Here is a 16,909-nt window from a genome sequence, read left to right as displayed (position 1 = left end):
AATTTTCTAATTTTTCTCTCCCTTCAGCCCCCTCCCCGATGATCTAATCGGGGAAAACGACATTATCAAGTCAATCTGTGCAGCTAGCTGACAAACCTACCAATTTTCATCGTCCTAGAACGTCCAGAAGACCCTACCCCCTAACTCCCCCAACGAGAGCAGATCCATTCCGGTTACGTCAATCACGTATCTACGACATTTACTTATTCTACCCACCAAGTTTCATCCCACTCTAAGCGTTTTCCAATATTTCCGGTTTCCCCCTACAACTCCCCCCAATGTCAACAAATCTGGTCGGGGTTTGAAATAAGAGCTCTGAGACATGAGTTCCTTCTCAATATTAAATTTAATTAAGATCTGGTCATCCGTTCTTAAATTAAAAATACCTCAATTTTCTAATTTTTCCAAATTAACAACCCCCAGCTCCCCCGAAGAGAACAAATTCAGTCCGGTTATGTCAATCATGATTTAAGACTTGTGCTTGTTCTTCCCACCAAGTTTCATCCCGATCTCTCTACTCTAAGTGTTTTCCAAGATTCCCGGTTTCCAAGATTTCTGTTTCCCCCTCCAACCTCCTATATCTACGGATCCAATTCGAATTGAAAACGTAGCATCTGAGATATAAGATCTTTCTACATATCAAGTTTCATTAAGATCCGATCACCCATTCGTAAGATAAAGATACCTCAATTTTCACGTTTCCAAGATTTCCGGTTTTCCCCCTCCGCCTCCCCAATGTAACCCGACCAGGTCGGGATTTATAAAATAAGAGCTCTAAAGCACAAGATCCTTCTAAATATAATATTTCATTAAGATCTGATCACCCGTTCATAAGTTACAAATACCTCATTTTTTCTAACTGTTCAGAATTGCCCCCCCCCCCCAACTCCACCAAAGAGAGCGAATCCGGTCCGGTTATGTCAGTCACGTATATTGGACTTGGGCCTATTCTTCCCACCAAGTTTAATCCTGATCTCCCTGTTTTAAGCGTTTTCCAAGATTTCCGGTTCCCCCTCCCCCCAACGACACTGGATCCAGTCGGGATTTAAAAAAAGATATCCGAGTTACGAGGTCCTTCTAAATATGGAATTTCGTTAAGCTCCGATCACTCCTTCGTAAGTTAAAAATGCCTCATTTTTTCTATTTTTTCAGAATTAACCCCCCTCCCATCTCCCCCAAAGAGATCGGATCCGTTTTGATTATGTCAATCACGTATCTAGGACTTGTGCTTATTTTTCCCACCAAGTTTCATCCCGATCCCTTCATTCTAAGTGTTTCCCAAGATTTTAGGTCCCCCCCCCCCGCAACTCCCCCAAATGTGACCAGATCTGGCAGGGATTTAAAATAAGAGCTTCGAAACACGATATCCTTCGAAACATAAAATTTCATTAAAATCCGATCAGTCCTTCGTAAGTTTAAAATACCTCATTTTTTCTAATTTTTCAGAATTAACCTTCCCTTCCCCAACTCCCCCAAAGAGAGCGGATCCGTTCTGGCTATGTCATTCACGTATCTAGGACTGATGCATATTTTTAACACCAAGTTTCATCCCGATCTTTCCACTCTAAGGGTTTTCCAAGATTTTAGGTCCCCCCCCCCATCTTCCCCAATGTCAACGGATTCGGTCGAGATTTAAAATAAGAGCTCTGAGACACGATATCCTCATAAAAAAAAATTAATTAAGATCCGATAACCTGTTCGTAAATTAAAAATATCTCATTTTTCTAATTTTTCAGATTTAACCACCCCCCTCCTCCCCCCCCCCCAGATGGTCGACGAATCGGGGAAACTAAACATTTTTTAATCAAATCTGGTCTGGTTTCATCGTCCTAGCTTACCTGGTAGTGCCTAAAGTAGCAAAACCGGGACAGACAGACAGAGAGACCGACCGACAGAATTTGCGATCGCTATATGTCATTTGGTAGATACCTTACCTTACCTTAGACCTTAGTTCCTCTTGTGCCGCCAGAGGCACCCAGGGCATCCAAAAAGAGCCGCCAGTCGTCCCTCATATGTGCTGCAGCCCAGACGTCTTCCCACTGGGGTTGGACTATCGCATTGATGTGTTTTAGGTCCCGCTGGTACGTACGACGAAGTGTATTCTTCGGCTTCCCTCTTCTTCGGGTTCCCTCGGGTTGCCACTCCAGTACAGTTCTGGGGAGTCTATCTCCCGCCATACGGATAACATGCCCCAGGTAGCGCCATCTTCGTTGGCGTATGACATCTGTTACCAGGGGCTGGCGCGAGATAGACCGAACAGTCTGGTTGGTTATGTGGTCTCTCCAGTTAATGTTCAGTATTCTGCGAAGACAGTTGTTCTCGAAGGCAAGAATCCTCTTTTCTTGGTGTTGGTTTAGTTTCCAACATTCACAGCTATAAAGGAGGGCGGAGATGACGTTAATGTTGAACAGCCTCATTTTCAGTCTCAGGGAGTACTTTTTCGATCGCCACACTGGCTTTAGTCAATTAAAAGCTCCACTGGCTTGTCCAATCCTAGACTGCACCTCCTTTTCGCTGGATCCAGTTCGTTCGACTGTACTTCCAAGGTATCTAAAATCCACTACCTGCTCTACTGTATTGTCCCCGCACTTTAAGCCCAGTGGTGAGTCGCTCGTTGCCATGCTTTTTGTTTTGTCCGAGTTGATCTTTAGTCCCAAAAGACTCGCTTTCTCTCGGATTACTTCGAGAAGATCCTGGAGCCTTTCCTTGTTTGCTTCCATCAGGGTGATGTCGTCGGCGAAATCAAGATCTGCTAGTCGTTTGTTGTCGCAGATTTGGATACCAAACCCCGTGCAGTCTCGGAGCACATAATCGATTACAAGGACAAAAAGCAAGGGGGAGAGGACACACCCCTGTTTGACACCGGACATGATATGGAAATACCTTGTATTTCCTTCGTGGGTCCGAACGCAGCACTCGGTGTTTTCATATAGGGCAATGATCAAGGATACAAGTTTTTCTGGAATGCCGTAATATCGGAGGATATTCCACAGCGAATCTCGGTGTATTGAATCGAAGGCTTTTTCGAAATCCACAAAGACAAGGTACATCTTTTGCCTCCATTCATTGCATTCCTCGATCATCATGCGTAGGACATATATAAGGTCGGAGCAGGAGCGGGATGGGCGGAAGCCATGTTGCTCGTCTCGCAAGTGCTTATCTAAGGCTGTCTGGATGCGACGAAGGATTATCTGTGAGAATAGTTTCCCCGGGATAGAAAGGAGACTGATGCCCCTCCAGTTATCGCATTTTGCTGCATCTCCTTTCTTAAAAAGCTTGATGAGTGTGCTTTTTCTCCATTCTTCGGGGACTTTCTCTGATTTCCATATACATGCAAAGAATGTGATCCACACAGTTATGCAAGCGCCTAAAGAGGCTTTGATCATTTCTGCTGATATCCTGTCGCTTCCTGGTGCTCTGCCGTTCTTCAGTTTGCGAGCGGCTAGTACCAGTTCTTCGGTTGACGGTTCTTCCGTATTGATTTGAAGTTCCAGGAAAGGGGTTGTGGGGATATCTGCTGTGTTCGGAAGACTAGGTCGGTTGAGAACTTTCTCGAAGTGTTGGGCCCAAACTTCAGAGATTTCATCGGGGGCTGTAACTGTCTTCCCGTTTCCGTCTTTTACTGGTCCATTTAGGTTGCGACGTTTCCCGATGATTTCATTGGTGATTTTATAGACGGCTCTGGAATCGCCGCGCTTGGCCGCTTCTTCTGCCATAGCTGCCTTTTGTTCTAGAAAGTTCCGTTTATCTCCCCTTGCGCTCTTTTTCACCAGCTTGTCTTGGTATCGATACAGCTGGTTACTCAAGACTGTGTCGCTGTTATCTCCATCATTTAGAAGACGTTGTTTTAGTTTCCGACGCTCTTCGATAAGGTTCCATGTCTTATCGGATAACCACTCGTCTTTGGGTCTTTTTTTGTGCCCAATTGTTTCTATTGCTGTCTGGTTGTAGGCTTCTTTTAGGGTGGCCCAGGTTGTCTCCACAGTGGCTTCTCTATCCAAATCTAGGGCCAAGCTCTCAAACCTGTTTGTAAGCTGTATGTTTAACCTATGACGAACTGCTGCGTTTGAGAGCTTTTCAGAGTCGTTGGCAGGTTTCTCTTTGGTTTGGGATTTTTTTGTGGCTTTCAGTTTGAGGGACAGCTTTGCAATCATCAAGGCGTTGTCTGAGGCGACGTCGGCTCCTCTGTAGGCTCTTACATCTTGAAGGCTTGACTTCCACTTTTTTTTTTATCAAGATATGGTCAATCTGGTTGTGGGTTCGACCATCAGGCGAGTTCCATGAGTATTTGTGGATAGTTTTATGCTGAAACTGGGTTCCTCCGATGATAAGGTCATTTGTTAGTGCGAAGTCAGCTAACAGTATCCCATTCTCATTTATTTCGCCGAGGCCTTGGCTCCCAGGAACCTCAGGACAATAGGACTTGTCGCTCCCCACCTTGGCGTTGAAGTCACCAACAAAGCAGACGAGATCGTGGCTGGGGATATCCTTGGCGACAGCTTGTAGGGTGTTGTAGAAGTTATCTTTTGTGGTATCGTCTGCCTCATTAGTTGGTGCGTAACATGCGACTACTGTTAACTTAGCTTGGCGACCTGTGAACCGTGCCACGATGATCCTCTCATTTATAGGCGTCCATTTCGTTAGGGCTCTGGACGCAGATTTCGACAGCATTATGGCGACGCCTGCTTCTTTCTTTTTTTCGGTGCCACTGTGCAGGATTGTGGATCCCTTCTTGAGGGTTTGACTACCTGCACCAGTCCAACGGACTTCCGACAGAGCTAGGATGTCAAGGCCATAATTGTCCATCTCATTCACAACCTGTTCTGTTTTAGAAAGTTGAACCATGGTCCTTACGTTCCAAAAACCAAGTTTAATTTCGCAATTCGTTTTCAAAAATCGTGTCCGGGGCGGTCCGAATTCGTCGTCAAGGAGTCCGGGGGTGGTCCATAGTCGTCGGCAGGTTGCATAGTCGGTATCATGTTGGCTCTCAATTAGACGGTTCTATGGCAAATCTTTTTTCCAGGGGCAGGCTGCTAGTCTGCCGCCAAACCCTCCTCCTTTATCCAGGCTTGGGACTGGCTGTATGATTACAGGCGGAGTTAACTCTCCGGAGTTAACTATTTGGTAGATACCGAGTGCCATAAAAAACCTAAAAAAGCGGTTGACGAGTGGTATATCTGACCCTAAGTTTCTAGAAGCCTGATGCCGTGAATTTTGTCACAAAAAATACACCGTTCTCAGTCGCAAAGTGTTTCGTATAAAAATGGTTTTTAGAATCGAATGCTACAGTTAGATTTCTCATATTTCTTGGTATTATAATAAAAATAATTTAAGATCCCTTAAAATGGTATCTAGGAAAATATATTTTAGTATATCCTTCCCCTGAAAAATTCAAAAAACAGTATATTTTTCCTTAACAGGAAACCAAATTAGTAATATAAGAAATTCCAATCCTTTCTTATAAAATAAATATATCTTACCTATTCTGTATTTTAGTGCTGTTGACTTTCTGATCGTCTCGTATTTCTTCCAATATTCTTTGGTAGTAATTAGGATAGTGTAGTAGTCTAAGCATTGCAAACCCTATAGCATTTCCTGTGCTTTCCGCGCCTGCATTAAAAATGTCCATTACTGTAACAATTAGAGTCTGTTCTGAAAAAAAAGATTCAAGATCAAAATCTTTGATTTCTCATTCTCTGAATGAAAAAAAATCATAAAGTCTAGACAGATGGAAAAAGAGAAAGGAAAACGAAAAATTTTTCACTTCTATGCAGCATGGCATCCTCAGCGTTGAGAACGAAAGAATCAAGGCCACAGCAACTAAAAAAAAGAAGGAGTCTAAAATAAAAAAAAAGAATGAGAAGAAAACATCAAAACAATACATAAAATAGCTATATCATGAATATAAAGCTATATATAGAATATATGTTACAATACAAGATGAATACTATGAACAAACTGATGAGATACAATAAAAATACTATGAACTACGTAATATACAATGAACAACGTCTTGTTAGTAGTATGGCCATAACAGGGCCAAAACGAACCTCATTTGCATAACCGTGTTAGCAAATAAATTTCATAACCGGTTACTATCCCTTTGGCTCAAATGTAATCGAACCTCTAAAAAATGGAATTTTGATACCAATAGTTACATCAAAAGAATGACATTTTAATGCTGGTTTTAAATGCATAAGTTTCATCAAGTTTAGTTATACCCTTCAAAAGTTACGAGCCTGAGAAAATTTGCCTTATTATAGAAAATAGGGGGACCCTCCCCCCTCCAAAAAGTCATAGAATCTTAACGAATATAGGAGTATAGGAAAATGGAGATCTCCAAAAATGTGGAATTTTGTGTTTTTTGCCAGAACCCAGATCACGGATGCGTGTTTATTTGTTTGTCTGTTTTTGTTTAGTTTTTTTTGCCCAGGGGTGATCGTATCAACCAAGTGGTCCTATAATGTTGCGAGAGGGCTTATTCTAACGGAAATTAAAAGTTCTAGTGCCCTTTTTAAGTGACCAAAAAATTGGAGGACACCTAGGCCCTCTCCCATGCACATTTTCCCCCCAAAGTCAGTGGATCAAAATTTTTAGATAGCCATTCTGTTCAGCTTAGTTGAAAAACTAATAACCATGTCTTTGGGGACGACTTAAACCCAACAGTTCCCGGGAGAGGGGCTACAAATTTCAAACTTTGACCATTATTTACATATTGTAATGGTTATTATGAAGTGTACGGACGTTTTCAGGGGGACTTTTTCGCGTTGGGATGGGAGTGGGTCGGGGGAGGGGATTACGTAGGAGGATCTTTCTATGGTGGAATTTATCATGAGGGAAGAGAATTTCCGTGAAGGGGGCGCAGGATTTTCTAGCATTTTTTAAGAAAAAACAACGAGAAACTAACTAATTTTTTTTTCTCCTGGACGAAATGAGTAGCATTAAAACTTAAAACGAACATAACATATTACGTTTATAAGGGGGTTCGTCTTCTCCACAATGCCTTGCTCTTTGCGCTAAAGTATTTTTAGTTATTTCAACTATTTATTCTACAGCCTTTGTGATTCAGGGGTCATTCTTAAAGGTTCTGGATGTAATTCAAGCTTTAGTGTAAAGAGTGAGGTATTTACCAGGGGGCAAACCCCCCTCATATACGTAATAAAAATACGCAAATATAGAATTTCGTTACGTAAATTAATTCGTAAGGTGCGTATGTTTATTACTAACAAAAACGTTCGCACAAAAAAAAAATATAGTTACTTTTTTAAGTACCCAAAAATTAGAGGGCAGCAAGGCCTCCCCCGACCCCTATTTTCATCGAAATAATTCTATCAAAACTATGAGAAAGCCATTTAGCCAAAAAGTTTAATATTCAAATTTCATTTTAATTATTCATGTGCGGTGAGCGAAAATCAAAACATGTATTAATTCAAAACGTTCCGATGTTAACTAAAAAATACAGGTTGTCCCCTCCGTAACGCCTCGCTCTTTACACTAATTCTTTTTTATTGTTTTAAAAAGTAGAGTTCTGACAGAGTCAAACTTAGCGTAAAGAGCGAGGCGTTACGGGGGGGGGGGGGGCAACCCCTTTCATATTAGGAGTAATTTCTGTTCGTTTTAAGTTTTAATGTCACTCCTTACTTGCAGTTAAAAAAAACTTGTTTTTTATTTGATAAAATTGAGATTTTTATTTAATTTTATGATTTTATAAAACAATTTCTACTTTTTCTACCGTAGCTTATCTTTAAACCTTATCTACAGCATCTCTCAGTCTAAAAAGTATCTTATTACTGAGTAATTTGCTACCTACAGAGACCAGACTAATGCCTCGGTAATTACCATACTCACTCTTTTCACCTTTCTTATATACTGGTTTAATTAAGGTTTTCCTAAAATCGCTAGATACTTCCCCTTTTTCGAGAATTCACATTTATATTCTTCAGTAACTTATTTTTAGCCTCAGAGCCGCCATATTTAAGGAACACATTTTCCCCACTATCAGTACCTGGAGGCTAATTATTTTTTAATCCTTTTAGTACTGTCACTAATTCTTCCTCACAAAAAAAATCTTCCTTCACATCTAAGGTGTCACAATTTTTTTATTTTCTTCTACATCTTTTCCTGCACCTCTATCTCTGTTTAGCACATTCTCAAAATGTTCAGCCCATCTCTCTTTAACTCTTTTCTTATCACTAATTGTAGCCCCGTTCTTATCTTTAACTGGGACAGGTCCAGATTGACTACTCTCTCTCTCAATTTATTAACACGCCAGTACAATATTTCACTAATATGCCGTATAGCAGCATCTTCCAGATCCTCGGCAATTTTATCCATGACCTCCACTTCACACCTCCTTAGTTCATATTTTAACTCTTTCTCCACTTAATTTACATTCCTTTCATTTTCATATGATCTATCACTCCAATAAACCTTGTAAAGCCCTAACTCCTCACTCTCCTCACTATCAAACATAAAGCTTTTTCACTTATATCCTATCTGCAATCCTAAATTTCTTCCCAAAGAAACCAATAGCAACTTCACAAATTGTTTTCCTAAAATAATTTCATCCATCTTCCACGTTGTAAAACTTTAATATCTCCAGTTTAGCATTCAACCGTTCCTGAAAATTTGCTCTCAAATTCTCTTCTTGGAGTCTACTCACATCCTAACTTCCCAGAAGGTAGTTACTCTTCCGAAATTTCAACTTTAAATTAACCCCACACACTACAAGGTGGTGATCTTTACTTTTTCCATCAATTACAGCACTCCTATATGCCCTTGTATGTTGTATTGATCCTGCCAGTCTTTGGCTTACTATAACATAATCGATAAGGTTTGCTGTCATACCATCACGTGAATACCATGTTAACTGATGGGCCATTTTATGACCAAACATCGTATTGGTTATAACTAGATTGTTTTACCCACAAAATTGCAACAGTCTGTAGCCATTGCTGTTACCTTTTCTTAAACCAAATCTACCTAGGCTAGGAAACCATTGATTCCTATTTCTACAGACCTGGGCGTTAAAATCTTCAAATTAAAAACACCATATTTCTACCTGGGACCCTGTCTATTTGCTTCTGTAACTGTAAGTAAAATTAAAATAAAGGTAAAATTTGAATCTCTAGTATCTCCGTCAGTCGGCTCTACAGGGATAAATACTACTATAACTGATACCCTGAACTTTTTAGTCGTAAAATGAGTGATTAGTATTCACACTCTCAATACCTTCCCAGCCTAAACAAGACTGAACAGCTTCCTTATTTATCATGAGTCCTACTCCTTGTCTATGTACCCCATCCTTCCCGCCTAAGTAAACAAATTCTACATAACCTATTGTCATGCTTCCTATCCCTTGGATATGAGTTTCTGAAACTCCTAATTAGTCCAGTTCAAATCGTCTCAATTCGTCAGTCAAAATGTCGATTGGATAGTCATTTTTTAACATCAAAACGTCCCAAGTTCCAATATTCACGTTCTTCAAATCAGTGAAATTATTTTGTCCTCAGAAAAAGCAATGGTTCCAGATATCAATGAAGGACGGGGACCTACCCATCTTCTCAAGTCTACACCGAAGTGCTTAAGCCAGCTTAGAACAGAAAACCGAGAAGTCCTTCGCACCTCCAGTATGAAGTGAGGTTTTGCGCAATGCTGGGCCTATTCTTTGTTACAACATGGTTTTCAGCTCTTGGCGATGCTTTTCTACCAACAAGAGTCAAAATCCTGCACAGACAGTCTCAAGCCTATTACCTCCTTCTCATTATATATCCATACCTACAAACATTATGCTACCACAGAGAGGCCACCCATAGTAGATAAATTATCAATATCAAATTATCAAATACAGCAACCCTCTAAAGAAATTAAATAGAAAAACAAGTTTTCCAACTAAAAGTAAGAACCTACATTAAAACTTTAAATTGACAGAATTTTTCAATATATGAGGGGACTTCCCCTCTTAAAGCCCTCTCTCTTAACGCTGAAGTTTGACTTTTATCCCAATTCCTTAAGGACTTCATAAGCATTAGGGCCGTTTAATTAGAAAAAAAAGCTTTGTCAAAGGAATAGTGACCTTATTTTAATGAGCAAGGGAAATTAGTCCACTCATATATGAACTAATTTTTGGCTTTTTTTCAATCTTGTTTTGTACTTTAAGTTGAAAGAACTTATTTTTCTGTTATATTTATTTTTGATCCCTTGTGTTGGCTTGTTGCCTCTGAATTATTTGTCTTTTTTTCTTCTTTTTTTTACTGATTTTATTGTTTGGTAAATGATGACTTATACTTACTGACGACACGACTGCCTGTCCATGGATTATTATTTATGGTTGATTGTGTATGGTTATGTTGTTTGACCTAGGTGATTGTATGGATGAGTAGGGTTAAGGCCTCATTCAAGTGCTGAACTATATTAATCACTAATGTAGGAAAACAGTCTTCCTTTTTTCCTTCTGTTTTCCTTTTTTTCTTTTTTTTATGTGTTTGTGCTGTTGCATTGGTGAAATGCAACCAGCATTTCTCTTTCATTATATATGTCTTTTCATTAAATATGTTACATATTATTTTTCTCTTATAATTTTTGTTTGTTAATCAGATCATGCCTGAAAATCTGGCTCCCTCAAGGTGGTTTCAGGCACCATCCCCTCTCCCGCTCTGCACCCAGCGACACTCTTTCATAACAGATGATTACAACTTTAAGAAAAAGCTTATTATTCTTATTAAACAGCCATTGTATTTCAGGAGTCGATCTTAAGGAATTGGGATAAGTCAAGAGAATTAGGAAATTAGCGTAAAGAGCAAGGTATTGAGGAGTGGGAAACCACTTTTATATACGTAATAATTTCTGTCTGATTAAGTTTTCATGTTGTTCCTTACTTTCAGTTGAAGAAACTTTTTTATAATTTAATTTTTGTTCGCTTATAAGAACACCGAGATATCCGGCTCCCCCTCTATGAAAAATTCTCTTCACCTATGGGAAAATTCCACCGTGGTAAGTTGTTTTCCCGTAGAAATTTTCTTCTCCCTTTCCAGGATAATTCCCCCAAGACAATTTCATTCTAGCTGAAAATTCCACCCAGAAAATTTCTTGCAGATGATATGAAGTGAAAAATTTTTGTTAGCGCGCTTCCATCAAACAGTTCGTGGTAACGAACTGTAGTAAGGAGCGACCCGGCTCAATAGTAACCAAAACTCCAAAAAATGGAATTTTGATAACAATAGCTACATCAAAAGAATCGCATTTTAATGCTGATTTAAATATATATGTTTCATCAAGTTTAGTCTTACCCATCAAAAGTTACTAGCGTGAGAAAATTTGCCTTATTTTAGAAAATAGGGGGAAACACCCCCTAAAAGTCATACAATCTTAACGAAAATCACACCATCAGATTCAGCGTATCAGAGAACCCTAATGTACAAGTTTCAAGCTCCTATCTATAAAAATGTGGAGTTTTGTATTTTTTGCCAGAAGGCAGATTACGGATGCATGTTTATTTGTTTGTTTGTTTGTTTTTTTTTGTTTTTTTTTCCTAGGGGTGATCGTATCGACCCACTGGTCCTAGAATCTTGCGAGAGGGCTCATTCTAACAGAAATGAAAAGTTCTAGTGCCCTTTTTAAGTGACCAAAAAAATTGGAGGGCACCTAGGCCCCCTCCCACGCTGATTATTTTCCCAAAGTCAACGGATCAAAATTCTGAGATAGCCATTTTATTCAACGTAGTCGAAAAACCTTATAACTATGTCTTTGGGGACGACTCACTCCCCCACAGTCCCCGTGGGAGGTGCTACAAGTTACAAACTTTGACCAGTGCTTACATATAGTAATGCTTATTAGAAAGTGTATAGACGTTTTCAGGGGGATTTTTTTGGTTGGGGGAGGGGTTGAAAAGAGGAGGATATCTTGGAGGAACTTTCCATCGAGGAATATGTCATGGGGGAAGAAAAGAAATGAAAAAAATAAATATGAAAAGTTTTTTTTCAACTGGAAGTAAGGAGCAGTATTATAACTTAAAACGAACAGAAATTATTACGCATATGAGGGTCTCACCTCCTCCTAATACCTCGCTCTTCACGCTAAAGTATTTTTAGTGATTTCAACTATTTATTCTAAGGCTTTTGTGATTCAGGGGTCATTCTTAATGAATTGGGACAAAATTTAATCTTTAGTGTAAGAGCAAGGTACTGACGAGGGGGTGAACCCCTCATATATGTAATAAAACATGAGATTACAAAAGTTCGCTACGTAAGCTAATATATAAGTTACGTTTATCTTTTACTAGTACAAACATTCGTAAAAAATTAAAAGTTCTAGTTGCCTTTTTAAGTAGTCAAAAAATCGCAGGGCAACTAGGCTTCCTCCACCATTCCTTTTTTTCTCAAAATCATTCGATCAAAACAATGAGAAAGCCATTTAGCCAAAAAAAAGAAACTTGCAAATTTCGTGTTAATTATTCCTCAGCGGAGAGCCAAAATCAAAACATGCATTGATTCAAAAACGTTCAGAAAAAAAACAATGTTTTTTTAGCTGAAAGTAAGGAGCGACATTAAAACTTAAAACGAACAGAAATTACTTCGTTCATGAAAAGGGCTGCTTCCTCATCAACGCCCCGCTCTTTACGCTAAAGTTTTTTACTGTTTTAAAAAGCAGAGTTGAGAGAAAGAGTAAAACTTTAGCGTAAAGAGCGGGGCGTTGATGAGGAAGCAGCCCTTTAATTTGAGAAAGACTTTAATCTTTCATGTGAGCTTTACAGAGAATGTTGGGGAGACTCTTTGACGTTATGTGCAAACGGGTTGTCAAAAGGGCATAACTCATGAATGACTGAGATAATTAATTGAACTTTCACGAAATGATCAGGGAGATGCTCAATTGACCAAAATGGCAATACTTGCACACGCTCCTACTACTACTACTATTGCTATTACTATTACCACTGCCAGTGTCGTTACTAGCCAAATTTTTTTTTAAGGGTGGAGAGCAAGAGATTTTACCGATTAGCTGGTTATTTTTACAGACTATTTCTTGTCAATAATTAGCATAAGGTCCGTTTTGTATATAATACATAAAATCACTAGACGAGTCGGTAAAACCGCGGCATTTACCAACCGATTTAGATTTTGATTTCGGTACATATCATGTCACTTTTATATTGAAGATTATTTAACCTAATGGAAAGCTATGGCACCATCTCTGTAAAATCATGCCAGGAGTCAGTAAAACTTCTGCGTTTACCGATCAAGTTCAAAATTTCTGTAGACGACATGTCAGTATTTTCGTGGTCTTTATTGAACCAAACAAAGAATTCTAGCGGCGTTGGAAAAATCGTGGCATGAAGATCCATGATTTTACCGACTTATTTTTAATTACCGAGTGACCAAAATATTTAGGGGAGAGGGGGAGGGGGTGTTCTCCCTCTCCCCATACGTGGTAGCCCTGACTACTGCTAATACTGCTGCTACTACTACTAAAACTACCCCTACTACTGCTACCACTACCAAAAACACTGGGAAAGGGGAGGGGAGGGGAAAATACAACACTACTACTGCTCCACTCAGATAATAATACTATTAAGGCTAAGTGTATGAAGATAAAAAGTTGCGAGAATATTAAGGTAAAATGTGAACTAAATAAAAACACACTTTGAGCATGCGGATTGTCAAAAAGGCATATCTCAAGAACAGATTTGGGTATTAAACATTTTGGGGAAGTTGAACTAAATTAAAACTATGAATAAACAGGCTATCAAAAGGGCATATCGGTAATGCCATGGAAACGGCTATCTGTATGAAGTTGAAACGTCCAGGGCTTGATAAGGGGGGTGTTCAACTGACCAAAAGCCAATAGGTGCTGCTGATACTTGTACTAGTGTTGCTACTGCTATTACAGTTAGTCTTACTATATATATATATATATATATATATATATATATATATATATATATATATATATATATATATATATATATATATATATATATATATATATATATATATATATATATATATATATATATATATATATATATATATATATATATATATATATATATATATATATATATATAACAATTGAGCAGAGATAAAACAATAAATGCAAAGATAAAACAATTGAGCAGGTCAAGGAATTTAAGTATCTCAGGAGTTGGATTGAAAATAGTGGTGAAATAGCCAACAAAATCTATAGGAAAATATGGACAAGCGACATCGGCTTTTCAAACAGTTCGTGGTAACGAACTGTAGTAAGGAGCGACCCGGCTCAACAGTAAACGAAACTCTAAAAAACGGAATTTTGTTGCTAAAAAGATACATCAAAAGATACATCAAAAGAATCAAATTTTCATGCTGATTTTAAATATATAAGTTTAATCAAATTTAATCTTTCTCATCAAAAGTTACAAGCCTGAGAAAATTTGCCTTATTTTGGAAAATAGGGGAAACACCCCCTAAAAGTCAAAGAATCTTAACGAAAATCACACCATCGCATTCAGCGTATCAGAGAACCTGATAGCAAAATTTCAAGCTCCTATCTACAAAAAAGTGGAATTTCGTATTTTTTGCCACAAGACAGGTCACAGGTGTGTGTTTATTTGTTGTTTTTTTTTTTCCCCAGGGGTCATCGTATCGACCAAGGGGTCCTAGAATGTCGCACGAGGGCTCATTTTAAAGGAAATGAAAAGTTCTAGTGCCCTTTTAAAGTGACCAAAAAACTGGAGGGCACCTAGGCCCCTCCCACGCTCATTTTTTCCCAAAGTCAACGGATCAAAATTTGTGATAGCCATTTTGTTCCACATAGTCAAAAACCATAATAACTATGTCTTTGGGATGACTCACTCCCCAAAAGTCCCTAGGAGAGAGGCTGCTAGTTACAAAGTTTTTCCGGTGTTTACATACAGTAATGGTTATTGGGAAGTGTACAGACGTTTTCAGGGGGATTTTTTAGGTTTGAGGGTGGGGTTGAGGGGAGACGGCTATGTGGGAGTATCTTTCCTTGGAGGAATATGTCATGGGGGAAGAGAAATTCAATGAAAAGGGCGCGGGATTTTCTACCATTACTATAGAAAAAAGAATGAAAAAATAAACATGAAAAAGTTTTTTCAACTGAAAGTAAGGAGTAGCATTAAAACTTAAAACGAACAGAGATTACTACGCATATAAAGGGTTCTATAAATACTTTAGCATAAAGAGTGAGGTATTTAGGAGGAGATAAATACCTTGCTCTTCATGCTAAACTATTTTTAGTAATTTCAACTTTTATTCTACGGCCTTTCTGATTCAGGGGTCATTCTTAAAGAACTGGGACAAAACTTAAGATTTAGTGTAAAGAGTGAGGTATTAACGAGGGGACAAACCCCCCTCATTTACATAATAAAAAACATAAGAATATAAAAGTTTGTTACGTAAGTTAATTCTTAAGTTACGTATATTTTTTACTAATAAAAACGTTCGTTAAAAATTAAAAGTTCTAGTTGCCTTTTTAAGTAACCGAAAAATTTGAGGGCAACTAGGCCTCCTTCCCCACCCATTATTTCTCAAAATCATCTGATCAAAACTAAGAAAAAGCCATTCAGCCAAAAAAGAATTAATATGCAAATTTCATTTTAATAATTTATGTGCGGAGAGCCAAAATCAAAAATGGATTAATTCAAAAACTTTCAGAAATTAAATAAAATGCTAGTTTTTTTAAACTGAAAGTAAGGAGCGACATTAAAACTTAAAACGAACAGAAGTTACTCCGTATATGAAATGGGTTGTCCCCTCCGCAATCCCTCGCTCTTTACGCTAAAGTTTGACTCTTTGCCACAATTCTACTTTTTAAAACAATTAAAAACTATAGCGTAAAGAGCGAGGGATTGCGGAGGGGACAACCCATTTCATATACGGAGTAATTTCTGTTCGTTTTAAGTTTTAATATCGCTCCTTACTTTCAGTTGAAAAAAAACTAGTTTTTTTTATTTAATAGCAAGTTGAAACCAGTCTGGCACAGTAGTAAATACTCTATGCGCTTGAAGCTCCACCTCCTGAATATAAATGTGATGTCCATCCTTCCTGATCAGCCATCTGACGGGTAAAAGGCCGAAAACAAATTTTTGAAAAATTTTAGTTACTTTCTGAAACAATAATAGAAAGTCCGGGTTTGCCAATATAAAGTTTCTCGGACTGATCAGCCACCCAATGTACAAAACTGTCAATGAAGAAGGATTTATATCAACCAGCCTCTTTCTGTTATTGTGCTAGTTTCCAAAAAAAAAATTAATAGCTTTCTAAGGCATTGTCTTCATTATAGCTTTTTCAGGCAATGTTACTCGTGCTTTTTTAGTGTTTCAGGCAACCCCAGTCTCCGTTAATACTTTTTATAGCTCAAAAGGATATATCAAGTGCATCTGAAATCAATTTTTCAGGAATGTTTGTTTTTCAATTAACATAAAAGCTGTTTTTACTCGGCCCACTTCGCCTGAAAAAGCCATACTGAAGACAAGGCTTAAAACAGTAGTACAAAGTCCGTGCGTTTCACTGACAGCTTTCTTTGAGTGCCATCCGACGGATAAAATGGATAAAATAACTTTTTTTTTCATTTCAATTACTATCTGAAATAGTAATATAGTTAATGCTTACCATTGAAAGCTTTCCTGGACTGCTCTGACATCCCACGAATGAAACTGTCAATAAAACAGGTGCTATTGTATCCAGCCTCTTTCCGACGTTGAACTACTTTCTGAAACAGATAAGCTTTGTACTTTTTATACAGATATTTAAGATTTAAATCAGTAGCTTGAAAATTTATATAAATAATAACAGAAACATTTTGCCAACACATTTAAACATTAAGCCAACACAAAATATCTCCTTGAAAATATACTTTTAAATTATATAGCATTATTCTGCTGTCATTTTAAATTACTCAACCCGTCCCT

The 16,909-nt window shown here is 38.2% G+C and overlaps 1 protein-coding gene across 2 annotated transcripts in view; it reads right to left on the bottom strand.

The window, feature by feature from the left end:
• The window catches only part of LOC136036504 (methyl farnesoate epoxidase-like), a 77,681-nt gene that overhangs the window by 10,728 nt on the left and 50,044 nt on the right, over positions 1 to 16,909 (bottom strand). For both annotated transcript variants that reach the window (XM_065718792.1, XM_065718791.1), the window contains exons 4-5: positions 16,611 to 16,710; positions 5,481 to 5,652 (exon numbers count right to left, since the gene is read on the bottom strand). In XM_065718792.1, coding sequence (XP_065574864.1) covers positions 5,481 to 5,652; positions 16,611 to 16,710 — 272 coding nt within the window. The remainder of the gene's footprint in view (positions 1 to 5,480; positions 5,653 to 16,610; positions 16,711 to 16,909) is intronic.

This window comes from Artemia franciscana, chromosome 15 (genome assembly GCF_032884065.1).
Source record: "Artemia franciscana chromosome 15, ASM3288406v1, whole genome shotgun sequence".
NCBI classification, from domain to species: Eukaryota; Metazoa; Arthropoda; class Branchiopoda; order Anostraca; family Artemiidae; genus Artemia; species Artemia franciscana.
Note: the sequence above shows the minus strand (reverse complement) of the source record. Positions and strands in the feature narration are given on the sequence as shown.